Source organism: Simochromis diagramma, unplaced genomic scaffold (genome assembly GCF_900408965.1).
Source record: "Simochromis diagramma unplaced genomic scaffold, fSimDia1.1 OVJJ01000402.1, whole genome shotgun sequence".
Taxonomy (NCBI): domain Eukaryota; kingdom Metazoa; phylum Chordata; class Actinopteri; order Cichliformes; family Cichlidae; genus Simochromis; species Simochromis diagramma.
In genome coordinates this window covers 1,657,942-1,685,389 of record NW_024386972.1, presented here as the reverse complement: position 1 = coordinate 1,685,389, position 27,448 = coordinate 1,657,942, and the positions used below count along the sequence as shown (strand labels likewise).

The 27,448-nt window shown below is 39.3% G+C and overlaps 1 protein-coding gene across 1 annotated transcript in view; it reads left to right on the top strand.

Annotated features, from left to right (window-relative positions):
* The window catches only part of atrnl1b (attractin-like 1b), a 77,686-nt gene that overhangs the window by 33,670 nt on the left and 16,568 nt on the right, over positions 1 to 27,448 (top strand). Inside the window, exons 21-26 of the mRNA XM_040039350.1 lie at positions 9,227 to 9,279; positions 10,811 to 10,905; positions 11,135 to 11,213; positions 13,133 to 13,290; positions 15,583 to 15,644; positions 19,268 to 19,346. Of these exons, the coding sequence (XP_039895284.1) occupies positions 9,227 to 9,279; positions 10,811 to 10,905; positions 11,135 to 11,213; positions 13,133 to 13,290; positions 15,583 to 15,644; positions 19,268 to 19,346 (526 nt within the window). The remainder of the gene's footprint in view (positions 1 to 9,226; positions 9,280 to 10,810; positions 10,906 to 11,134; positions 11,214 to 13,132; positions 13,291 to 15,582; positions 15,645 to 19,267; positions 19,347 to 27,448) is intronic.

The window sequence follows — 27,448 nt, the reverse complement described above, 5'->3', positions numbered from 1 at the left end:
AACACCTGCTACCTACAGTAAAATATGGTGCTGGTTCCACTATGCTGTGGGGCTGTGTGGCCAGTGCAGGGACTGGGAATCTTGTCAAAGTTGAGGGACACATGGATTCCACTCAGTATCAGCAGATTCTGGAGACTAATGTCCAGGAATCAGTGACAAAACTGAAGCTGCACCGGGGCTGGATCTTTCAACAAGACAACGACCCGAAACACTGCTCAAAATCCACTAAGGCATTCATGCAGAGGAACAAGTACAACGTTCTGGAACGGCCATCTCAGTCCCCAGACCTGAATATTATTGAAATCTGTGGTGTGAGTTAAAGAGTGCTGTCCATGCTCGGAAGCCATCAAACCTGAATGAACTAGAGATGTTTTGTAAAGAGGAATGGTCCAAAATACCTTCAACCACAATCCAGACTCTCATTGGAACCTACAGGAAGCATTTAGAGGCTGTAATTTCTGCAAAAGGCGGATCTACTAAATATTGATTTCATTTCTTTTTTTGTGGTGCCCAAATTTATGCAGCTGCCTGATTTTGTTTAAACAATTATTGCACACTTTCTGTAAATCCAATAAACTTCATTTCACTTCTCAAATATCACTGTGTGTCTCCCATATGATATATTTATCATTTTTTTTATTGTAACAACCAACGATTTATACAGGAAAATAATGACTATTAACAAGGTTGCCCAAACTTTTGCATCCCACTGTACAATGAATAAAAATGGGGCCAAGAACAGAACCCTGTGGAACACCATGTGAGAGTGGCAGAGTGATGATTTGTAAGTTGATGTGGCATTGGAGACACTTCTATAAGCATTAAAGTGAACTGTTCAAATGCTGGACCAGACTTGCTCACCTGCTGTTTCAACCTCTTGATCAATACTTGTTGGTCAGTATTGTCAAAGGCTGGGCTTAAATCCAACATCACTTCAAATGAACTCTCCTGAATCCCTGAACATCAACAAATCGCTTGAGAACAGCAGGCTCTGCCAAGGGACCTCTATGGAAACCAGACTGAAACTTTTAGAGAAAGTTATATTCTTCCAGAGAACTGAAGTGCAGTTACCTTTTATTTTTAACACTTTTGCAATAAAAGGGAGTTTTGAAATGGGCCTAAGTTGTTCTCTGAGGGTTGTATGTCTTTTGGAGCCAACTTTAAGTGGTCACTAAGCAGTTTTTGGTACTTAATGGGTTGGCTTTGTGCTTTGTTTATCTAACCAAAAGACTGCCACTCGCTTATGCAAAGTTAAAAACATAATATGCCTTAATATAATGTAACTTAATATATAATGCATAGTACATATAACCTACCAGATCATATCAAGGATGATTGCTGCAGAGATCTTTATGGAGCCCTGACATTTCCAATACATAATGCATGTTTGCATCTCTAATGTCAAAATCAAACCAGGTTTCATATACAGCTACGTTGGTGTAATGACACAAGTGTAATCTAATTACTTTTTTTTAATATCTTGTAACTTTCAAGCTCTCATTACTAGGGGTGCAACGATACACAAAATTCACGGTTCGGTTCGATATTTTTTCGATACAAAAAAAATGTTCATGCCTTTTTAATTTGTCATTTATTAAACTTATAAATATATATTTTAACTCAAAAGTACAGTTTTTAAATTTAATGTTGCTGAAACAAAAGTAATTAAAAAAATAAATATATCTCAGGGCTCTCAAAATTTCAAAATCCCTGGTAGCCCTTCGGGCAGGGACTCTTCAGTTTTTGGTAGCCCAAAATAAATGTAAGTAGCCTGAATAAAAAAGAGAGCAATTTTTTGATTGATGTTTTGTTTCCTTTACAATATTATAATATTGTAAAGGAAACAAAACATTAATCAAAAAATTGTTGAAAAACAAATTACAACATTGTATAAAAATTACAATCATCAACTCAAATACTTGGTTCTAATTGAACAGAAATTTCTATGAACTTGTAAGAACTGTGTAAGACATGAATCAGTCTGTGTCAGATCCTGAATTTGAAATTTCCACTGAAGTCACGGGTAAGAGACAAGTGGAACCAAGATCTAGGCCATTTGCTTTTGGAAGTTTGCAAAGACTGCTAAATTTTGCCAGTGGTAGTTCACTCTTTGCAACATAGTACGCTGTTCTAAACAGATTTTTCAGGTTTATTTTTAGTATGTTATTTGCAATTGGTGTTTGTTCTGGGAAAGATATTGCAGACTGAGTAATAAATAATGCATTTCTTGCATTTCTCATGGGTTCTAATGGGGGGCCTTTCTTAAAATGACTGGTCCCAGTAACAAAGGCGCTTGTCGACTCAGGAATCGAGAGAAAACTAACAACACACCCAGCAGAACATTATGTTATTTACACGGGTGCACATAAGTGGTCCGCATGTGCGCATTTGCTGTCAAAATAAAAGACGCGCGTTTGCGTCCATATAAAAAGCACTGTTTTTGTCTGCTAGAGTGGGATTTTCACGGCACATTCCGCACCACATCTCTGTGCGTTCATCATTTGTTTGAAGCCAGCTCACCTCCTGCAACCACTTTTCCGAGAATATGCGCTTCTTTTGTGGTTCGGACTCCTTCTGACATTTCTTTGGAGGTGGAGGAACACCAAAGTAATTGCTTAAAGGAGCTTCTTCGACATCTTTAAGAGTTTTAAACAAATGTCTGTCCTCCTCCAGAAAATCTTATGTATGCAAACACGCGTTGCAACTTCATATCTTGTGCACGTTTTTTTTTTTTTTTTTTTGACAGCGAATGCGCACCTGCGGACCACTTATGTGCAGCCCCGGTTATATAGCTTGTCGTATTGCAGCCACAGAAATTCTTTTGTCCATGAAACCATAAAGCTGCACTTTCTTTTTGCCTTATAGTCTGATTTGTCATAACTTTTCCGTTTTGTGGTAAGCTTTTCTTTGGCTGTCACTTCTTCACCCTGACCTGTCTTATTTGGCTCAGAAGAACTAAAATATATATCCTGCTGCTTTTATATATACACACACACACACACACACACACACACACACACACACACACACACACACACACACACACACACACACACACACACACACACACAACGGTCAGCGATTCTCTGCGCGATCAACCTCTCACATGTTTAAGCTTGCTGCGGGAGATTTCACTTGTCATGTTTGCATAGTAAGCTAACGATTGATAAGACGATGTCAGAGGAATTGGTGCGCAAATTATCATCACTCACCAATCAGTGCTGTCGCTCTCTATACACAGTTCACGCGATTGCAAAGTGAAAGCAAAAAACAAGCGCAAATTCAAACGCGATTTCAATATGTCACATATTGACAGTGGCTCACCGATGCCAATGACATAATTACCCAGCTACATTTCTGAAAGAATGCAAAAGCATTGACATATATTTTTCCTTCAATAGCCCGACGGGCAGGGCAGAGATAGATTTTGGTAGCCCGACTGGAAAAATCACTAGCCCCGGGACGTCGGGCTAGCGATTTTGCAAGCCCTGTATCTGATTGAGGAATCACTCATCTTTGGAAAAGAGAGTTTATTACAGAGAAATGGCTCTTTCCAAAATAAAAGCAATACTATACACTTCTTCTGGGCTATATTCTCAGCAGCATATTGTAGCGGGTCAGGGCTGTTCGGGGTTCTGTTTGTACAGTTATGTTTTGTTTATGTTGCCATAGTGACGGGTGACGCCCTCTCGCTGCGACGGTGTGTCCTTCCGGGGTCAGAGGGCGCCCTGTGTGGTGTTGTTGTTGTTGCTGTACAGTTGCCACGCTGAGCAGTTAGCTAGCGGCAGTGTTCTTCTGCAGATGTCAATAAACGGCTGTGCTCCCTGGCTAGCTCACGGGAAGCAAGACCAAACGACACCTCGTCTCCTCCTTGTATGAGCTCGCCACATTGGTGTCAGAAGTGGATGATGGTGGCACCCCATGTTCTGACCCGAGTGACTTTCCCCCCGCCGGTCGTGACCGGCCGGTGCGCCAAAAGAAGGCACCTGGACATTTGCAGGACTTTGTGTGGGGTAATGGGGTCGTCGGGGACGACTGACCCCTTAGGTGGGGGCTATGTAGCGGGTCAGGGCTGTTCGGGGTTCTGTTTGTACAGTTATGTTTTGTTTATGTTGCCATAGTGATGGGTGACGCCCTCTCGCTGCGACGGTGTGTCCTTCCGGGGTCAGAGGGCGCCCTGTGTGGTGGTGGTGTTGTTGTTGTTGTTGTTGTTGTTGTTGTTGCTGCTGCTGTGCGGTTGCCGCGCTGAGCAGTTAGCTAGCGGCAGTGTTCTTCTGCAGATGTCAATAAACGGCTGTGCTCCCTGGCTAGCTCACGGGAAGCAAGACCAAACGACACCTCCGTCTCCTCCTTGTCTGAGCTCGCCACAATATTAAACATATCAGGTCCCCATAAGGAGAATCATGTGCTAACGGCTGTCTAAATGACTCGGGTAAAGTTTGTAGCATGCATGCTTGTTGTTTTTGTCTGCTTCCACTTGTCTTTGCACTAGGATGATGTCGGCGTAAATGTGCAGTCATATTCGTTGTGTTCCCACTAGTGCTGTCAGCGTTAATCTCGTTGAAATGACGTTAACGCCACAACACGGCAAATCTCCGTTAACGAGCTACCCCTGATCGCCCCGTGCGTGGGGCTAGACGGCCAACACGTTAACGAGCTAACTGCGCTAACACACTAGTTCCCACCCATGTAATTGAGCATTGCGTGGCACATCCAACATACTGTTTTACTTTAGTCCATGACGCGCTTACCTTCAGGGTCATACGTCACATGAAAACCAAAATAATTCCAAACGCCAGATCTGAATGAGGGTGGGGGAGGTTCAATTTGCCATGTTGCAAGGAGAGCTTAACTTCTGTCTCGCTAGCTTGCCCTGCGCTCTTCCTTCTGGCAATGCTGTCTGTGTTGAACGCTCAGTGGATCTGCGCTCGACAGTGCAGCCTAGGCGGAGTAGTCGAACGCAGATTCACTGAGCGCTCAACACAGACAGCATTGTCAGAAGGAAAGTTGATAAAATAAATTACAAATTTTGTATTGTTCGATACATATGCGTACCGAACCGAAAGCACTGTATCGAACGGTTCAATATCGATACGAGTATCGTTGCACCCCTACTCATTACATATAATCATTGTGTCCCCAAACACTGTCAGCCGCTCGCTTGCACCATCCCTCCTTGTAAGCCTAAATAAAGACCTCTTCACAAGGGTACTCTGCCTTTTGAGCATTGTGCACAGAAGTACACACATGCAGATTTTCACTCGTGCATGCACTGCATCTACTGATGCCATTAGGACCTCCAAATAATAGCTGCACTAATGAAGTGAAGGGTGCATCGGTGCAGAATAGAAGTGCTTTTGAAAGCGATTGAAGAGGTCTGAGCTGCATCATAGCGATGAGTCAAATAAAACCGGCGAGGGAAATATTTATCATATTGCTCATTTGGATGCATCCAGTGTTCAGGATCCTTCACATGCTCGGGGGTAACGTGGTGTACCTCTCAAGAGTGTGTGAACATATGCATGCCTGTGCTAGCCTGCACAGATGTGAATTAAACTGTAAGGGTTTTAAGCACATTTCTTCTCTGTTGTTGTGTCTGTCTTTGCATTTTTGTCTGTTTTAATCACTGAGCTGGCAAAGGGACAGGCAAAGGTTCAAGCTGAGTGTAGATTAAATTAAGATACAGTTCAAGGGGACTGCCTGAAGTTCAGATGTGTGCACGGATGCATGCAGGTCTAGATTAAATTAAGATACAGTGTTGGGAAGCTGCATTATACTGATGAGCACATGGGTACTTGTGTGTTTTGCCATCTGCAAATGCCAAGCAGTTGAAATGCCCTGCCAGTGACGTTCTGTTAGGCTCAAAAGCCTGTGGCAGCATTTATCCTCTGTCCTTTGTACCGTGGTAAAAGACCACTCTGCCCTGTCCTTGCCTGTATAACATTATAACAGCAAGAGGGGGCAGAGCTGACCCCTCCTGAGCTGTGTGAACCTGCCTCCTTTAGGTCACTGAAGACACCGATCCTTGTTATTTAGGTTTTGCTGGTTAGATGCAGTGTTAAAAATCCATCTTCTGCACATGTGCATTGGCGTGAGTTATTGTTTTCATTACATGACATGTTTTCAGTTTGAATGAGTTTACCAAATGATTAAAAATTTTATCACCTCTTTATAATTTATAGAGTTTAGAAGATTATTCCTTATTTTCTAAACAACAAAAATCTAATACTATAGAGTGATTTTAGTGTTGTAAAATGTGAACACTAGAATTTGAAGATCCGACTGTAATGCTGCATAAAAGCTGAGAAAGGATGCATGGAGGTTGACTGCTGCTCAAAATGAGTTAAAACACATTTGCAGCAGTAATCAGCAGGTATAATAAGAGCTATAGTACCAGTAATTGAAGCCACAGTGACGATCCTCTTAAAATGTTGCCTTGTACATTGTTGTTCTGAGAAATAAATGGACAGATGCCTCAGATTTGGCACAGTGGTTATATGTAGAATCAGTCTTAATCATGACTTCATGACATTGCAAAAATGCAAAACCTTGCTTGCTCTACATTATGAAGAGTGGGAGCACATTCTTTGGTCTGATGAGACCAAAACAGAGAGAGGGGAAAGAAAAAAAAAAAAGTTAATATCGGATGAACTACAAGACGTTTTGCTCGAACCTGGCCAGAGCTACCACTGTGAACACATAGTCCTGACACTGAAGAGGTGGGAGTGCGATGATATGGTGCTGCGTGAGTGCAAAGGGTGTTAGAGAGATGACATTTATAGAGGGCATCACAAACATGGTCGACGAGATGACTCCAGGAGCCTGGGAGAGGAGGAATATTCCAGCATGATAACGATCGAAAGCACATGGACAGAATTACATAAGAGTTTGTCTAAATGAATAAAATGAAAAGTGTAATCTGTTAAAGTGTTCCTTCTGATGTGAATCCAACAGCACACCTTTGCAGTATTTCAGTGAGAAAGGTAAAGGGACACAACCCCTGCAGCAAAGGACAGGCTGGGCAAAAATTGTCACTGAAAAATGGCAAGACAAACGTCCCCCGCCAAGGGCCAAGTCTACATCACGTGCCAATATTTTTTTTTTTTTTTTTCCACGGAGGCCATATGAGAATGGATTCTTATTGAGCACGTCTTGCTGGTTCTTTGTATCTCAACGAAACTGTAGTTTGGATTTGATAGTCTGGAGATAGTGCACGTTTAAGATAATTTTTTTTTGAAGTTTCTTGCACAGGGGTTTTTTCTGCTGTGCACTGCCCTTGTCTTCGAGCACAGTATTTCAATCCAGCTGTGTGAATGCTCTTTTTTTTTTTTTTTTTTTTTTTTTTTTTTAAAAGCATTTTTGACAGTATTTCTCCCTGGTGATATTTAATGTGCCGAATGACGTCTGGTGACCTTCAACCGCCGTATGACTGGGTTTTTATTTTTGTTGGTTTTTGCACAGTACGTTAGGTGGTGATAGCGTCTGTCTTGCAAATCTGAAATGCTGCAAACCAAGCCAGTCCCAAATTATTTTTAGAGTCAGAGTCATCCTCATTCAGTGTAACATCACTGACGGCCTCCTCCTCCTCCTCAGCGGCGTTCGTGCCTCTCGGTTGGCTCGCTCCACTCTGTTCCCTCCTTTATTTGCCGTCCCCTCTGACTCCTCGACACCGCCTCGGATATTCACATTCTCACAAGTTTAATTGGTTGTCTGCAAGATGAACCAACTGTGAAGCCTAATCAGTGTGATAATAGGTTTCTTATCTTTAAATTAACACAACAATTTTCACCTTATTTGTGCGCTTCAATTGCATATGTGGCATTCATCAACCTGTTCATTGTGGTCAGTCGCTTAAGAGTGATGACAGTGAAGTTCGGAGTGAACTGCGGACAGTTAAATGCATGTACGTGCGTTGAGAGGCGGAGCAGTGCAGTCCAGTGAACATTGCCATATGTTCCTCCTCATTATGGGGGCTTTAGAAAGCAACAGGGCTGATAAAACAGAGCAGTTGATGGCGGTCTGTGGATGTTAACAAATTATTTTGCTTGGAAGCACTTCATTTAAAAGTCAGACTGTTTTCTGGCTGATACCACAACATCCTTGTTGTGGGAAAAAAAAAAAAAAAAAAACCCAAAACTGTAGTGGGTTTTAGCAAACTACACAATTTTACAGGAAAACCTGGATGTTTAAAAAGTGTTGACTTTAAAGGAAAAGCTTGAGACTTGAATTTAACCTCTCTTAGGCTTATTGTAAGTTTGACATCCCTGCCTTAGAGGGAGAAAAAAGCATGGCTGCAAACCCCTTTGACATCATGAGCCACGTACAGTACCAAAGAAACTAGTTTTACTATGCATTAACTACCCACTGTAAACAACTGAAATTTATGTTGTAAATAGTGAAAAAACAAACAAACAATAAAAAACAGGCACTTTTAAAGGGATTTTTAAATCGTGTAATTATTTTGTAGGATGAATAGGAAGTTGGAGATCTTTATCGGCAGGAAAAATTAGGGCTGGATTGCGGGCTTTGCTGTGGCGATTATGACACCCCTGCCCTAAAGTATCAGAGAAACAACGAGTTGCACTTAACAGCGTCCAAGCAAAAGCCTCCTGTTTTCTGTAAAAACACTTCTGAGTTATGGACAGAATTAAACGTCATGGGACAACCATTTAGTTATTTAGCCTGTGACTGTTGTTACTGTGTTCAACCCCAGCTCTGATTATCACATCTGAATTTTAACTTGGGTCAATAAACCTGGTCCATTTTGAACTTTAAATTTCCTCCTTACTACGTGCAAAACTCTGTCTTATCTGACTTTATTCCAAGAGGAGGATTCCCCTTGATCACCGGTTATTCTCAGTTAAAGATTATATTTCTCCAAAATTCAAATAAGAGCTGTTTTTGCTCCAAGGATTTTAAGGGCTTAAACCTGATCACAGACCTCTGTGATCAAGCGGAATGTGAAGTTTTGTGCATGTGTGACTGTGTTACTTTGATAAACAACATTTTTTTGGGGGGGGGAAGAGAAAAAAAAATCTAATTAACTTTTACAAACTATCAGATTATTTCCTCTTTGTCAAAAGTAAGAGACTTGATGAGGCGCCAACAGCAGGAGCTAATGCGCTGGCACTTGGCAGACACTGCTTCTGATAAGAGGCATTCTTGCTCTCAATCTGTTCGCACTCTTCTTCATCTTGTTCTCTCCTCTCTGTTTTCTTCACTGCAGATGTGACTCAGAAAACCGTTACCTTGGCAATCCACTCAGAGGAACCTGTTACTGTGAGTAATTCTCCGCTGGACAGCTACTTGCTGGAGAGACAGCTCATATGCACTCGCTCTCACAAACACACACCTTTATTATTCTTGGCGATTCTCTCTCTCTGCCTCTCTCTCTTTCCGTCTCCCCTCTCTTTCTCTCTCTCTCTCCCCCCTCTCCTTCCACTTCCACTCTTCCGCCCAGGGCAGATGGAGCATTTTAGCACTTTGGCACCAGGGGCGCTTGTTCGGTGACAGAATGACTTGTCGTGAAAATGTCAAGTGCATCAGAGGGAGTGAGTGATTGAGCTAATCAAGGAGACGGAGGAGTAAAAAATTCTCCACTTGTCTACTCACTCAATCACGCACCTACTCATTTATTCATTTAGAAAGTTGACTAAATGATAGATTTTCCTTTCACTTAACAAGTCAAACTATCAGTGTGCGTATATGGAAAAGGAACTCGAATGACACGAAGCTGACACCCAGCGCCGAGTGGGAGCACATCTGTGCCCCCCTTCCTGTGTATACTGTACACGCTGGTGTGTTTGTGCTTTGTGCGTTTATTTGCATGATGTGGTGTCCTTCACGGTGCTGCGGTACTTAGTGATTTGTTATCTGCCTTTCAGCACTCCGCTACTGACAACAGAGCCTTTGCCAAGGTTTTGTCCCTTTTTGAAATGCCACAGCCTGACAACAGGCTCAATGGGGGGAAGACAGGAAACTAAAAGCCTGAAGCTTGTTTTAACCTCTGGACACCACTGGGACTTGTTCTTGAGCTTAGCTGTGCACTATTGTAAACATGGCAGTGCTCACTATCCAAAAGGCCACTGAGCATAGATTAGCACTTTGAACTCATGCGACATTATCCAGCTCCTTTGCAGTGTGTGTTAGTTTGTAGTTTGTAATTGAAAAATGCAGACCTAAATGTATCTCCCAAAGCCTTCTGTGGCTTTAATGCCATTTTACTATTAATATGCAGTTTTTTGTTTTTAATCATAAGTCAGATCTTCAGGAGGCTTATTTAAGCCTATAAAGAAATACTTTTTTATTCTGTGGCTTTACAGGACATCTCAGACTCTGGCCGGTAAATTATGTAATTTATATGCCAAAAAATAGCTCCTGCAAATTCGATCATCCACTGTCTTAGTACTCATGCCCCTGCAGTCCCCCAGGGAAAAAGTAAACAGCTGTGGTACAAATGTGAAAGGACACATTTAATAATAAAATATTTGATGCATGTATCTCCTTTAAAAAAAAAAAAAAAAAAAAAAAAAAAAAAAAAAAGATAATTTAGCATTACCAGTGAAATCATCTGTGGCAGTTCATTAATAATAAAAACTTCATTAATCTCTGGTGAAGATTATTTACTCTCAGGGTCAGGTTAATCTGTTAGTTCCATGCTTGATTGCAGCAATCAGATTTTAGCCTCTAGCCTGTGGTGGTAAAGCTACATCTGCCAGCTAAGTTCTTGATGAAGCTGTCATCTACGTATGATGTACGGGACATGGGACAACATCTGAGTAATTTCTTTCCTGTCTGGTTTTCTAAACAGACAATCTTCTGATTGACTACCAGTTCACCTTCAGTCTCATCCAGGAAGATGATAATCACTACACTGCCATAAACTTCATGGCCTCGCCTGAGCAGGTAACTTCTTCAAGAAGAGTTTTCAGTGAGTCATCGGGAACGATGTTAGAGTTAACATGAACGCAGCGCTCTGAGGCACTCACATTTAATTATGCTGGTTACTGGTCAGTTGTTTTTGATAATTAGAAACATTGAGCCTGACATTGCTGTAAAAACGTTTGTAATGTAAATTGTAACTTGTGCAGTATTTAGATGATTTCATTAATGGATTTATGTTTTTCATCTAAAGCAAACCAAGAATTTGGAAATGTCCATAAATGCGTCCAATAACTTCAACCTGAACATCACGTGGTCGGTTGGATCAACAGGTACTCTTTTTTTCTTCTTCTTTTTTTTGTACTTGAAATGTTTCTGGTGAGTTATTAGTCCCAGTCATTTTAGGATCCATCCTTTTTTTTTTATCCATTATATCTGATATTCAGGGTTGGAGGTGGCTGAAACTTATCCCCTCTGGCAAAGAGCAAAAGATGGGGTACACCCTGGACTGAATGCCACTATAATGCATGGCTAACACAGCAAGACAGAGAACCATTCACACTTTTTGGCCAATTTAGAATCACAAATTAACCCAACATGCATGTTTTTGGAGTGCAAGAGTACCCAGAGAGAAGCCATGTAGGCACAAGGAGAACAGACATAAGCAAGATTAGTAGTAGTGAGTTTATCTCTCCTGTTCCAACTTCTTTGTCACAAATAGTATTAGGTATTCTCAGCAAAAGTTATATGTTTCGTGAAGTCGCGAACCAAGGAAAAAAGAAAGTATCTTTCAGGGTTTTTTCCGGGTTTTTTTTGTGATTTGCGTGACAGAGGACATAAATGAATAGGCTGGGCCAACAAAACATCTATAAAACTTTCTCAGCATTCAAAGGTCACCAAAGCCAATATTCAAACTGACAATAATTTGTTGCTTATTTTTATCCACATGGACTCAGGCTGATTAGATGTCCTCTATTTATTCTGAAGTCTGTGACATAAAAGGTTCCTATTGTTCCCACATTCACAGCATTAAATGAAATAATGACTAAGATGCTTTCAAATTGAACCTAATTACAAAACAAAGCCCTTGTTTAATCAGTTTCATTCAATTTGAAAAAAAAAAATGTATCTAATAACAAATGTGATTAATACCATACAATCAGTGCTTTAATAATAATAATAATAATAATAATAATAATAATAATAATAATAAAAATAAATGTATATACAGTATAATGTCTGTGTGTGTGTAACATTATGATATAAATATTAAAGTAATGATTTAGTCAGTCAATATAAGAGATATAACAGGAACAACAACGCGCCTTCTCTTGTTAGTGTGTACCGTGTCACTGTTGAGTGGATATTATAGGTTCCCTGAGGAAAGACACCCAAGGACACTGCAGTCGTCCAGTGCCACTGTTTATCTCTGGCCTCCCCTCCTCTCAAGTCATCTGCCGCTTTCTCCTGTCCACACAGCACTGACATTTTCTAGCCACTAAGACACGTTAACCTCCCGCGCGCCTCGCCACCACCTTAACCTTTTTGGAGTAGCGTTATTAATATTTGAAGTTGGGTCCCCTTTCTTTGCTAAGATATTGTGTCTCAGAAGGAACGGGACCCTCTTCACAATCGACGAGCGCGCGAAGCGCCTTTGGGTGGGGGAAGGAGAAGGGAGGGGTGATTTCAATTAAGATAAACGTGCTCACGTAGCCACAGTCAAGCTGTCATTTTCACTGCTTTTGTTTCAGAGCCGTGGTTTGGAATGTCAATGTTGAGAACCCACTGACATGAGGAAGAATAAGAAATGACTTGGAACGTTTAGATAGATGGAAGATTGAGTTTTAAGAGTTTTAGTCCAGAATGTGTTTATATATTGATTTCATTAGGGATATCAAGAAGTTTGTATACACAAGACAGAAAATTTACGGTTTAGTGTTTAGCATACAGAATTTCATTTAAGGCACATTGCATCATCCTGTTTTAAAATGTTAAGATGCCACTCAGAGAAAAGCTAAAAATGGACACAAGCAAGAACTGATTGTTAACAATAGTGGATCTGAGCAGACCTCATGCAGACTTCATCTTCTATAGTTACATTAAGGCAAAGTGTAGGTCTCAAACGACTTAATGTCCCTCTTTTAGGCTTTTCAACCACATCTAGAAATATTTAAAACATTTCTGTTTTACATAAATAACAATGAGTGTGTTAGATGTTTATATTCTGAACATAAACTCTTTAACTCTACAGCTGGAACAATCTCTGGAGAGGAGGTGCCCATCGTGTCCAAAACAAACATCAAGGAATATAGAGACAGTTTCTCATGCGAGAAGTTCACCTTCAGAAGCAACCCTAACATTACTTTTTATGTCTACGTCAGTAACTTCTCATGGCCCATCAAGATCCAGGTAAGAACTGCGTGTGTGACCTTGGACTGACTTATGAGAAGCGGATAAGACAGTGAGCTAATCCTCTCTTATGTGCTGTGACTGTTTTCAAAATGCTAAAAACACACGTGAATACAGTATGTATGAATAAATCTATAAAAGAATTAAGACAAAAAGAGCAGGAGCAGCCATCTTTGCACATGCAGAGCTCCATTGTCACTCTGGGTGATTTCGAGTGCACTCGATTGTAATTACACCTTCAATGAATGTGTGTTCATAGGTACACAGCTGCTTTTTAGCAGGCAAAGGCAAAAAGCATTGTTTCAAATTTGTACCCCTCTCTCTGAATGGATCCAATTGAGGCTTTGATTGGTGGGCCGCTTGAAAATACGACACTGAAAGATGTCTCGTCCATTTGCTTTTAACTACTTGCAGGAAAACAAAAAGGTCTAGTGTAAAGGGATGGGGGATGGGCAGGGTTTCTTTGTAAGGAAAGCTTGCCCATGGACAGCACACACGAGGAGTGTTCTTTGACATTTTAGGGATTATAAATGTTGCTTAACATTTTAATTCTATAAATTGTAACTAAGCCTTAGAAACGCTCTCTCTGGAATATGCTAAGCTTGATATAAAGTACGTTAGTACTAGAATATGGAAGGTGTCACTTGTACAAACCCATAGAATTAACACCCGAATCTGCTGTCACCATGCAATTTAATACAACGAGATAACAATTGTCCCCCCCCCCCAAATATCACACAATATCCATTTTGCTAATTAGTCCACTCCCAAATATTGATTTTTATATTTCGTCCTACAATTTCACGAGGTAAATGAATGGAACACCTTGGAGTAATAATATCTGTGGGGTCAATCCATCTTTGGAGGGGGCCTGGTAATAGTTTTCTATTAGATTTCCCAGCCAACAGTCGCTTATTTATTATGGACTAGCCCGGGCTGTACAGCAAATAGCTTCTGTAACAGGATAAGGTCTCTCTTTCTTTGCTTGTCTTCATGATGCATGGATGAGAATGGAGACCTGGATGAGATAAGACAGGATTTCTTCTTATGAGGGTTTGTATGTAAGGCCCAAACACATAAACAGATTTAAATATACACTTGGATCGTAAAGAGCAGCTTTCATGGAGGGAAAATGTTGCCACCTAATCGTATCGTCAGCATGTTCCTCCGTGTAATAAAAGGCCAATTGTAATAGAAGAATGTTCTCAGATGATGAAATTGATTGGCTTAGATGGATGAATTGAAACTGAATTAACCCTACACATATTGCTTTGACCTCATATCGTGTGAAAAACAACTTTATAAGCACTAAATAGACATGTCCAATTTACTTAAAAGCCAGCTAACATCTGTGCACAGTGTGCTTTGTGAGTCATGTTAGCCATGTCAGTAAGCATCTTATTTCAGATCAGTGATTCTCATTTTCTACTTAATAGGGTTGGAAAAAGTCAAAGGTGGCAGAAGTTTGGGGGGTAGATGAAGTTGTCATTAAAGAATATTAGCCCCGTGACTCTGTTATGCTATATGATCATTAACATACCCCTTTCTGTTTCCTGTGATACTGACATAGCCAAATATTTAGCTAACCACTACATTTCAATACAATCTAGACATATCTGCATGAATAAATAAATGTGTAGGTTCAGCCACGCATCTTCTTCTTCTTCTTTTTTTGGAAGACCAGATTAATTTGATTGTTAAATTAGCATTCAACGCAACAGATGTGACGCAAGTAATCCACCTCTAAAAGCACAATTTGTGCCCCGTTACCCAAACCAATGTGTTGCCAACCAGGGGCTCCAGATGACATTGTGTGTGTTTGTCTAAATGCTTTCAGGCTACAGTGCTTTCAAAACATCTACAGTAGATAATGACTTGTCACAATGATGTGGCCTGTTATATGTGATTTAGCTGCCAGGACTGTGCGTAATCTCTCTTTTAATGAAGATGAAACATGTTTCTGATGAAGCGTCATTCACTGCCATGTTGCCTTTTGGATACGTCGGCTATGGTAGAGAGAGACTGTGTTATTGCTGAGATCTGAGATCAATGGGTTAAATTAAAAAAAAAAAAAGTCAGCATTGCGAGTTATTTTGGATTTTAAAATGTTGTATTTATTTTAATTTAGGCATCTGAAAAGAAAAATGCTATTAACAATATTGAACATTAATCTTAAGACACAATTACAAATTTAGGTTAAATTATACATTAGAAATCTTAAAATTATAACACATATCCATGCGTTTTCTCTCATAGTAAGTCATTGCTTATCATCTTCTTTCCATTCACTAGATCGCCTTCTCCCAGCACGGTGGCATTATGGATCTCGTCCAGTTCTTTGTTACATTTTTCAGGTAAGTGTATAAAATATTTATTTATTCCTAAACATGAACTCAGTCATTTCTTTTAGTCACAAAGCCTTGAGACTGATTCACAGCAACCTGGCAAGCCAGTTGTCAATTGCCAGCAACTTTCAGCAACCGCTTGTGAAAAAGTCATTCTACCAATACAAATCGTGGTTATGACAGCGTCACCGACTGGTTTCTAGGCCTGTGAGACTGAAGCCTGGTGTTACGTTGAGATGGTTCAGTCTAAGAAAAACAGGTTAAATAAATAAGTGTATATAATAAGAAAAAGCTGTTGTTTAAAAAATGATTGAAACCCAATTAGTTTTGCTTTTCAGATATGTATGTTTCACTTGGTGAACGACTGTGTGAGCAAATAAGAGTTGAGCAATAATGTTTCCCAGCATAAAGGAAACTAATATTGAATGATGGTGAAAGAACCATTAATGCCAAATTATATATTTTAAGGTTGCCGTGACATGCATTAAACGTCTTTTGTAGGGAAGTCATCCTTTGTTCGGGTTGCCAGGCCACAACCTGGTATATATTAGCAGCAACAGAGCAGCAGGCTCAGTGAAAAGAGCCTTGGTTTTAAACTTGCCCTCCGCAGCCCACACCTGTCAGTCACTAAAAGCATCTGAGACATTATAAAATGAACTACACCACGAAACGGGCCTGACTGCATCTAAAAGCATTTCACTTTAAAACTACAGAAACTGGTCTTCTCAAATGTTACACAACACGAACTTTTAAAAAACTTTCTAATGGAAAAAAATGTTTTAAATGATTAATTTTATACTTGTGTTCGGTTTTATTTAATTTTTGCAATGCATCCCTACTATTTGGAAACAGGGCTGTAAGTGTTCTCCAGTCAGGAAACATTATCCACTATATCGTCACTCTCAGCTCTTCTCTCCTGGGTCTTACTGAGTTATGTGAGCCTTTTAGGTCAGTTCTGCTAACCGAATACATGTAAATGCTTCTTGTGTCTTCAAGGTAGCAATTTTCCTTTTTCAAGTGCCAAATGAACTGCCAGTTACAATTTAAGTAGGTGCACATTTCTATGAAAGTGCCATCTAAATAGAAGGTGTGGGCGATCAAGATATGAGGACTGTTAATGATTTTTCATCCAGAGAGCTGCGATGAAAGTCTTTAATTGAAATGTTTAAAAGGAGTAAATTGGGCTGTCTCAAAGGTACATCAAAGTCTGAATAAGTTAAGAAGATGTGAGTATAATTGCAAAATTTATACTGTAAGTTATCCTAAATATTGCTATCTTTGAAAAGGCTCAGAAGATGTTCCCCACAGCCATACGTGTGGTTTCTGGTTACTGACCTTATAGCAAGAGTTGTTTTCTGTGTATAGGCGTTCATTTTTTGAACTTGTGCTGCCCAGAGTAGCTAACTGGACTAAAATGCTATGTGTGTAGGTGTCACGAAGGGAATAGAAGATCATCTTTGCCCAAGGCACCTGCCCATCATTACACAACCCACAATAACTTTCCCGTAAAACTGTCACACAAACAGTGATCCTCTGCTTCAAGCGTATCACGTTACAGTTCAATAGCCAATTTCAGGAATCGTTGGAAAGAAAAAGAGAGGCTGATAGTTTAGTTTGTCTAAAATATATTACACACAGAAACAGTTTTGAACAGGTTCACAACATGAACACAACGCAGCTACAGTTTGGTCCTTCTTTTTGTTGTTTCAGTATTAGTTTTAAAAACTGTTTATGCTTTAAGTATTTCTAAGATCCAGGATTTGTTTCCATTGTTAAAGAGGTGATAATAATTCTCATAATGTCTACATCGTCCTTCTGTTGTCCAGTTTTTACTGACCCATGAAAAAGGGGAAAAAAAGCCTTGATGCAGTGACAAACAGCTTGTTTTTTTTCTGAAGAGGGATGAAATCCACAGGAAACATAATCAGCTTGATGACAAAATGTCAAATCACCCCACAGGGTTTCTAGGCCTCCTTGTATAAGAGGTAGAGGGCGACGAAATGACAGCATGACTCTTCTTCAACTATGTTTATTCAGTGTTTACTTTACCTTTTCCACTGCAAGCCTTTTGACACCTAGTATTTTTCCATTATTTCCATATTTCTTCTTCATCTGAATTCATAAACTTCACTTGTCTAAGTTGTAATCTAGTTAGCGTGATTACGCTTTGTGTTCTACAGCCAAAAGTCTGTCTGGTCATTTCTGCCACATGAAAATCCCATTCAGACACTCTCAACCCCTTTTTCTGCCGCTCACTGTTATCTTCAAAGGTGTCTAAGATGGCTCAAGTACTTCTAAAAGAATGAAACGGTTTCAAAGCTTAAAATACATTTCATGTGTGACCGTGATATTTGAAGCAGAGTTTCACTTCAGTCAACGCTTAAATTTCACTTTACTTATTTTTTTCTTTTCCTGTTATCACTTTCTTCAAACATCCTGGCCAATGGACCTGTTGTAGAAATGTAGCATATCAAGTCAACATCTTACTGTTCCTATTGCAGCATTTCAAATCAAAACGGCATCGCCTTTATTCCTGTGCTTTAACACAGGTTTAATTTCAGTGATTAGAGAATAGCTAGAAGGAAATGTGAAAATATTTACCCTTATTTGTTTCAAGTGGATAAAATGTTCAAATTTCAGATTGTTCAAAGTAATTGAAGTAATTGATTAAATCAAATGTAAGACAACACTAATACTTTCCACGAGCTTGCTTCGGTAAAAACACCATTTGACACATGTTCTTAATTAAAACAAAGCTAAAATGTCTCTTTAGCAGATAATAATCTTTACATCCTCATCTGTCACATGGATAATGAAGTGGAAGCTCTCAATCAGTCATATTTTTCTATCCCGGTAGAGCTCGGACCTTGCTGAATTTCCCTTGACTAATGTGCTGTCGGATTATTAATTGAAGTAATCAGCCAAAATATTCAGTCTACTGAGAAATGAATATTCCGCCTCTTCAAATCATCTTCCCTGTTTTGTTAGCAGGAAACTTTGAAATTTTGAGTCTGTCATGTCTTGATCACTGATAATGTCAGGAGTTTAATCATGTCGAAGCTACGTACCTGTACTGTAAGAAAAGCTCGCAAAATTGAGCTCATTGTTTTGCAGAATTGCTGGAGGTTGCACGGCCGCTTAGATTAGCAGAAAAGGGCTAATGTGGCTTTGTCCAAACATGATAAAGCTTACTAATTAATAAATGATATGCCCTTTGTTTAGATACAAAAAAATAAACAATACGACAAGTTGTGAGGTGTTGCGCAGAGCTGGTATTTGAAGGACTGCCTGCTCCTCTGACCCAAAGAGAGATTATGCTTTCAACAAGCTTGCAAGTAAAAATATAATCTGCCAGTTTTTTTCTTGTGTCTGTGTGTGTGTGTCCCTCCTCCCCCCCAATGCACTTTGACAATTCTACACAATCTTTCAAACTGAAGGCAAAAACTTTCAGCTAAATTAAAAACAGCATGTCCTCGGTCACGGTGACATTCATTCAGGTTGCTTGCAACCAAAAAGGAGCTCTACTGTAGCTAAAGACTTTAAATGATTTCATATGGGACTACCTTAATGTTGCATATGCATATGAAAAAATAGAATATTTTGCTGATATTGTTTCGTCTCTGTCAAAACAGTTGCTTTCTGTCACTACTCCTGGTGGCAGCGGTGGTGTGGAAGATCAAACAAACCTGCTGGGCTTCTAGACGACGAGAGGTAAGTCGATAAAACACACCGTGCTTACATAAATACACCTGACTTTAACAAATTGTGAATATGCGCAGCCGGTTGTTTATGCAAAAGCATTTGGCGTTTTAAGGAACGTGGGGTGACAATCACTGCATGTTGTTACAGCTTCTGTTCCAAATACACACAGCCCCTCTCTTCTCAGAGGCAGTCTGACTTCTGCTCTTTAGTGAAATCAAAAGGAAAGAGGGCAGCATTTGTTCTTTCTCTTCAAGACGGTGTCTTAAATCAGATTTCAAGAGTTGTATCGGAGTTGGCAATGCTGTAGTACCCACAGAGTGGAGAGTTGAGATCCGTCACTGTGTTATTTGTAAAATTAGGAGTTGGAGCTTAACTCGGATGATAACTGTGGTTAAAGGACTGCTTTCAGACTGGTAGATTGTGGTTTGATTACATTTTTTAATGCTTATAGTTCTGTCCATTTCTTCATATTTTCCTCACCCCTCATATTTTGCTAGGGAAAATATATATACACATTATATATGGCAAAATGAGAGTGGGCACAATTCTAAAGAGTTGATATAACCACCTTCTTGTAATTTCTGTAAGTAATCTATGGGAATAGCTCGACAGATTTCTTCGAGGATATGCCAGAGTTCTTTGGATGTTGTCTGCCTTTTGTTCTGTGAGAGAGCCTCCACTTTGGGGCAACCTGTTAACGCAGATTTTCGGTCCAGTTCTTGTGTAATTTGAGAGATCTCAAGCCTTGTTTGCCTTTGTTAAAAATGGCTTCTTTACAGCCACCCTTCCACTTCTGAGGTGGTTTTAGAAAAATACTACTTTATACCAGCTAAACTGGCATTTTATGACTTTGGCATTTACATAGAGAAAACTAAAGAAATTGGAGGAAATTTTCTTTCTTTTTTTTCTTTTTTTTTTTGCAACATGCTGCTAGTAAGAAAGTGTCTAAAGATATAAAGATACAATTTAAAATTGCTTTGCTAAATTGTGTGTTACACGTGGATAGAAAATTGACTCACCCCTTCTGATTGCTCAGGTGTCACCATTAGGCTGATGATGGTACAGGGCAGGCTGCAAGGTTCTCAGCATGATGTTTAGAACTCCTTTTAGAGGGCTTTAGGCTGACTATTTGATTATTTTGTCAGAAATATATATGATTAACAGTAAAGATGATAATTGTGATAAATTGTGAATTTAAGTTTAATGGCCCAGTGGAAAGAAGAACGAGAAAGGAGAAAGTGCAGATACTGTGAATGACCAAAGGAAAAGGTGGATATGAATCATTAAAATTCAACGTTGGAAAGATAGGGCTGAAAAAGACGGGGAAGAAGAAGGATTATAGATGAGATGATTGTCAGTGGAAATTATAAGAGGAGGGTTAGAAGGAAGGATACTGTGGAGGAAATTTAGGGAAAAGGCAAATATATGCAAATTCATCTCACTGCCCTTAACCCAAACTGTATCGGCTGGTTTCTGGTTTCTATCAGAGTAACTGACATTTCCATCTCCTCAGTGAATCCATACATTCTCCTGGATGCTGTTTGGTACTCAATAGCAGGAGTTTTCATTTGGTGCGTATCCAGCCTTTATGACATGTGGGCTACTAATAAATCTCTCACAATTTATATCCCCATCGGGGATGACATTGATAATTATGGGATCTGAATTTTATATTCTCTAATTGATATATGAAAATAAACAAGAATGATAGCTGCCGTGAGTTCGAATCATGCCTATCCAAAGAATTAAAGTCAATAAAAAATTAATGCGAGCAGATGGCTCATGGCATTAAAATTCTGCTCACTTTTCTGTTTGCTCATCTGTTTTGTCACTGTCCTTCAGGCATCCGATCAAAACAAATGCATAGTTAAATAAAACCCCTATATCTTAATTTCTCTGGGTTAAAAGTTTTGTTGTGGCTAAACGAACGTGTACACATACATATATATGTACATATATATATATATATGTATGTGTACATATATGTATATGTGTGTGTGTGTGTGTGTGTGTGTGTATATATATATATATATATATATATATATATATATATATATATATATATTTATTTATTTATATTAGGGGTGCAACGATACACAAAATTCACGGTTCGGTTCGATACTTTGGTGTCACGGTTCGATATTTTTTCGATACAAAAAAAATGTTCATGCCTTTTTAATTTGTCATTTATTAAAATTATAAATATATATTTTAACTCAAAGGTACAGTTTTTAAATTTAACCCTAACCCTTGTGCGTGTTTTTTATTTTGACAGCGAATGCGCACCTGCGGACCACTTATGTGCAGCCCTGGTTATTTAGCTCGTCATATTGCAGCCACAGAAATTATTTTGTCCATGAAACCATAAAGCTGCACTTTCTTTTTGCCTTATAGTCTGATTTGTCATAACTTCTCCGTTTTGTGGTAAGCTTTTCTTTGGCTGTCACTTCTTCACCCTGACCTGTCTTATTTGGCTCAGCAGAACTAAAATATATATCCTGCTGCTTTTACACACACACACACACATAACGGTCAGCGATTCTCTGCGCGATCAACCTCTCACATGTTTAAGCTTGCTGCGGGAGATTTCACTTGTCATGTTTGCATAGTAAGCTAACGATTAATAAGACGATGTCAGAGGAATTGGTGCACAAAATATCATCACTCACAGATCAGTGCTGTCGCTCTCTATACACAGTTCACACGATTGCAAAGTGAAAGCAAAAAACAAGTGCAAATTCAAACGCGACTTCAATATGTCTTATATTGACAGTGGCTCACCGATGCCAATGACATAATTACCCAGCTACATTTCTGAAAGAATGCAAAAGCATTGACATATATTCCTACAATAGCCCGACGGGCAGGGAAGAGATAGATTTTGGTAGCCCGACTGAAAAAAATCGCTAGCTCCAGGACGTCGGGCTAGCGATATTGCAAGCCCTGTATCTGATTGAGGAATCACTCATCTTTGGAAAAGAGAGTTTATTACAGAGAAATGGCTCTTTCCAAAATAAAAGCTATACTATCCGCTTCTTCTGGGCTATATTCTCAGCAGCATAAGGAGAATCATGTGCTAACAGCTGTCTAAATGACTCGGCTAAAGTTAGTAGCATGCTTGTTATTTTTGTCTTTGCACTAGGATGATGTCGGCGTAAATGTGCAGTCATATTCGTTGTGTTCCCACTAGTGCTTTCAGGTTAATCTCGTTGAAATGACCTTAACGCCACAACACGACAAATCTCCGTTAACGAGCTACCGCCGATCGCCCCGTGCATGGGGCTAGACGGCCAACACGTTAACGAGCTAACTGCGCTAACACACTAGTTCCCACCCATGTAATTGAGCATTGCATGGCACATCCAACATACTGTTTTACTTTAGTCCATGACGCGCTTACCTTCAGGGTCATACGTCACATGAAAACCAAAATAATTCCAAACGCCAGATCTGAATGAGAGTGGGGGAGGTCCATGTTGCAAAGAGAGCTTAACTTCTGTCTTGCTAGCTTGCCCTGCGCTCTTCCTTCTGACTATGCTGTCTGTGTTGAGCGCTCAGTGGATCTGCGCTCGACAGTGCAGCCTAGGCGGAGTAGTCGAACGCAGATTCACTGAGCGCTCAACACAGACAGCATCGTCAGAAGGAAAGTTGATAAAATAAATTACAAATGTTGTATTGTTCGATACATATGCGTACCGAACCGAAAGCACTGTATCGAACGGTTCAATATCGATACGAATATCGTTGCACCCCTAATATATATATATATATATATATATATATATATATATATATATATATATATATATATATATATATATATATATATATATATATATATATATATATTTTATTGCTCTGTATTTGAAGGCACACCTGCTGGAGTTTCTTGTTGATATGTCATTACCAAACTTCTTAGATTATACAGAGTGAAAACTTGCACCAGTTAGAAAAGATGAGGCTTTGATTTCTAGTGCACGGTTTTATAAATATGTGAAAAACAGTAGCTCAAGGTTTCCCTTATGTTCTTTTCAGAAGCCCTACTTTTAAAGAAACATTTTAAGGAGAATCAGTGTCGGTAACCTTTTCCTGAAAGCTGTAACAGCCTGGAGGGTGTTATTCAGCGCTGTAATGGGTGCTTCAGCTGTGCAAGTAGTTTTTAACTACTTCTTATGTGGCAGTTCTCATGAGCACTCTTCCACAATACCTAAGAGATTGTTACAGAAACAGTAAAGGTCTTTTTTATGTGCTATCTGAGTAAAAAAGTTTCATATATCAAGTAGGACTTCTAGTGCATTATTTTTCTGAGTGCTTGTATGTTTTTGAAGCTATAAGCTCAAACCACTAATTTTCATCTTCACATCTCATGCAGCATGAGCTATTACCATAATTTTTATTGATTTTGATTACATTAAAAACGTTTCAGCTGGGAAAAGGATCCAACGTTTCTGTGAGTGACCTTCAGCTTACATCTTCATCTTGGATTTCTTTAGTAAACTCTATTATAAGTCTATATCTACAAGTTATTTTATAACAGACTTGCATGCCCATGCACCCGCTGCCTAGATACTTTCATTCAGTTTGGACATTCATATGGAGAGCTTGCTGGATTAGGTGCAGTTCTTAAACCAACTAAGTTTATAACTTGTAAAGTTGTCCCAGTACTGGCTTGCTATCCTCAGGACTGTCTCGGTAACAAAACAAAATTAATAATTAATCCTACAATAATACATATAGCGAAAAACCCAACAATCATATGACCCCCTATGAGCAAGCAGGTTGCTGTTAGTGGGAAGGAAAAACTCCCTTTTAACAGGAAGAAACCGCCAACAGAACCAGGCTCAGGGAGGGGAGGGTTTCTTGGAAAAATTGTACAATTGTACATTGCTTTCTCACATTTGAAAAGTGCTTCATAACTTGTTTATTATCTTTTTAATGTTTGCCATCATAAATGCCAATATTACAGAATAAGTCAGAAGGAAAGACATGAGACAAGCAGGAGTGTTTAGGAAATGTTGAAAAAGCTTAAAAGATTTGGAGCAAAATAGTCTGAAGATTGGAATACATGATTGATAGCGGTATATATCAGAGGATGCTAAACAACAAGTTCCTATTTCTATTGGAGGAAGCTGAGGGTGTCTAAAGCTTGCTGCTGTATTTTTACAGTTAATTAAGAAATCCTCCAGCAGGTGCAAGGATGACTTCATGGAGTTATGCTCTTCTCACAGTGGGAGGGTGAAAGGATGGATTGGAGTTGGACCATAATCAATCCTAAGAGGAAATAAAAAGTAATATTGCTTTCTTTTCCCCTTTTTTTCTGTTGCCTGCTCTAAAGGCAATTACACAAAATCACTTTCATTTCCTAGAGAGGACACTCTTAGGTTTGCTCATTTTACACAGCCAATTCTGGACATTAAACATATTATTCTCCATTAGGCTTCAGTGAGCACATTTTATAGGTACAGGATTTAATGATTAAGTTAATATTTATTCCAGGGTAGATACATTGTGTTTGCTAGTTTAACACGTATGGTCAAACAGCTTCTTTTTTTTTTTACTTGAGTCCTGTGCTCGCCAATTTACCTGGAGAAAAGGTGATTCAAAAGATTATAAGAGTGTCACTTTCTTTCTCATCAGCTACACATTGATTCAATAATTTTTAAAATAACTCTGTTACTGTAGATTTGAAGGATTATTTTCTAATCCTTATTTTTCACTGTTACTCAGATAATTATCCAGTGCCAAGCGAGTGGTGGAAAACAGAATGTCTGATTTACTACACTGCTTGTAATACTAGCTATTTGATGTTGTGTAGTAACCAAAGTAAAGTTATAACTACTTTCAGTGTTGAAACGGTACTAAGTCTCCTGTAGTGTTAGGTTAACCGACTCAGTTCTGTCAGTGTTGTCTCATTGGTGAGCTGATTTGGCTCTTTTGTAAACACTATGTCCAGTTAATTTGAAAGAATTGGTGCACAGCCTCAGCACTTACAAGACTTGTCCAAATACAAGATGGGAGGATTTGGTCTGCGGGGCCATTTAAGCCTCAATCTGACATAAGGGCATGGAATGAATGAGTCCTAATGAGGCTTTCAGGAATGGCAGAGACAATAATGAGATTCTGATTAGGCCAAGTGGCATATGGATGTCTGATACTTGGTATTGGCTTTTTGATGTGAAGTCTGTATTACTCCTTCTGTAATGTGTTGGATCGAAAAGGCAATAGTTTTATAGGATATTTATATTTGTGGGGGGTTTTTTGTCTCAGGATAAAATTTGACAAGAGTATTTCTATATATACAAGCAATCATTGTCATAATAATAAGGACATAATCGTAAAAAAATAGCTGTGAATGGAGGATACCCAATACCCAATGATTCAATAATAAACAAGAGCATTCCACGAGCCTTTAAATGGAGAATATGTAATTCCTTCTATTAAGTTAATCTTACAAGGCTGATCATTTACCACACTAAAGGAATAATTGAATAAGGGGTTTCTTTTTGTGTGGACTTGAAAAGATGTGGTTTCAAAGTGACAGCTTTTATATTTGAATAATTTTAGTTGAAGGTAGGTGACAAGACTTGGATCCTGAGTGGGGAAAAAGGGAGGAAGACAACAGCTGTAAATGCCACAGAAGAGGACAAGGGCTGACCTCTTTGAAGCTACCTGTGGGGGGAACAGAAGGGAGGGAGTGTTGACATTTCACGAGACTGCAACACAAAGATGATACACACCCAAGCACATGAATTTATCTAATGCAGCTCCTCTCTTTATCGCTCTCACACACAGAGACATGCTTCGCAACATATGTAAATACAGATGGTTGTGTAGAGCAATGTTTTCTTGTGCTATTGTAGGTGAAAGGACCATTATTATTACATTATCGTGGCCTTCATAACTACTGATGGGCAGATCTGATGGCGCGACGATTGTCGTGTCAGCTGAAGACAAGCAAGTGAGGAATGTAAAAGTTAAGCGCAAAGGCTTGTGGTATATCTTTATTTCAGTATGTGTGTTTTTGTCTTGGGACTCTAGCTTTTATAGTTATTTGTTTTGGTTGTTCGGAAGACCACATGACTATCAATTTCTTGCAAATGCGTAGATGTGCGTTCACAGAAAACGCACTCAAGTTATTGCCAACACATCATCTACACAAACCAGGAAATGGAATCAAAACAGCTGCTTGTGTGTGATGTTCACAGCTGTTCATTTTCCTGTCTGAATTTGAGTGTACTTCAGGTCTTGGCCAGAATGAGCCAAACCAAGCTCTTTGTGTGTGCGCGCAGATGTGCTGTAGGCACTTTCACATAAAAGACCCCTGAGTTTAAAGGCTGAACGGCATGCGTGTTTATTGCAAGTGATCACAATAACATTCACTTTAATTTTTCTTGCAAAGAACGTAAACAAATACTCCATTGGCAAGGCAAAAACATGGCATTCCAAAGAGGACTCCATGCATTTGATTGCCTAGCACCTAAATACACATCCTGCTTTTTCATACAGGCACCAAGAGCTTTAAGTATCACCCAAAATAGCCACTTCAACAACACCCATTTGGATTGCCTGATTTATTATTGTGCTCTCATTGACAGAAGTGAAAGGAACACATTACTAACCACATAATTTTCGCTTGTCCCTCTGCAGACTTGTTGGTCTCAGTGTGTGCTCTTGAAGAGCTCAATCAGCAGTCATCGATTGCTACAATAAGATTATCCTACTCTTAAGCCTCTTGTCACCTTGATTGTCCTTTGTTCAGTTTAAAGTTTGCGCTCTAATAATTCCACCTTAAGTTACACATCGAGCACGACTGTCATTAGTAGTACAACTTATGCCACAGTTTGGAAGTTTAGAAGCTATCTTACTAATAAGTGACTATTTTATATATTCATTTAACCTCCCGTACTCAAGCACTTCAACATTTTGTTTTCCATTTTATGAAGTGTTTACTTTTATTTTTATTCTGCGGGACTGAGCCGGTGGGTACAGCCAGTGATCTTTGAAAGGGACAAAGTGACCTGCTTAGGTGTAGAATATGCTCAGAGGCGGGATGACACCTACCCTTTTATAGAATCCAGTGAAGGGAACAAAATGCTGTATTCACTAGACAG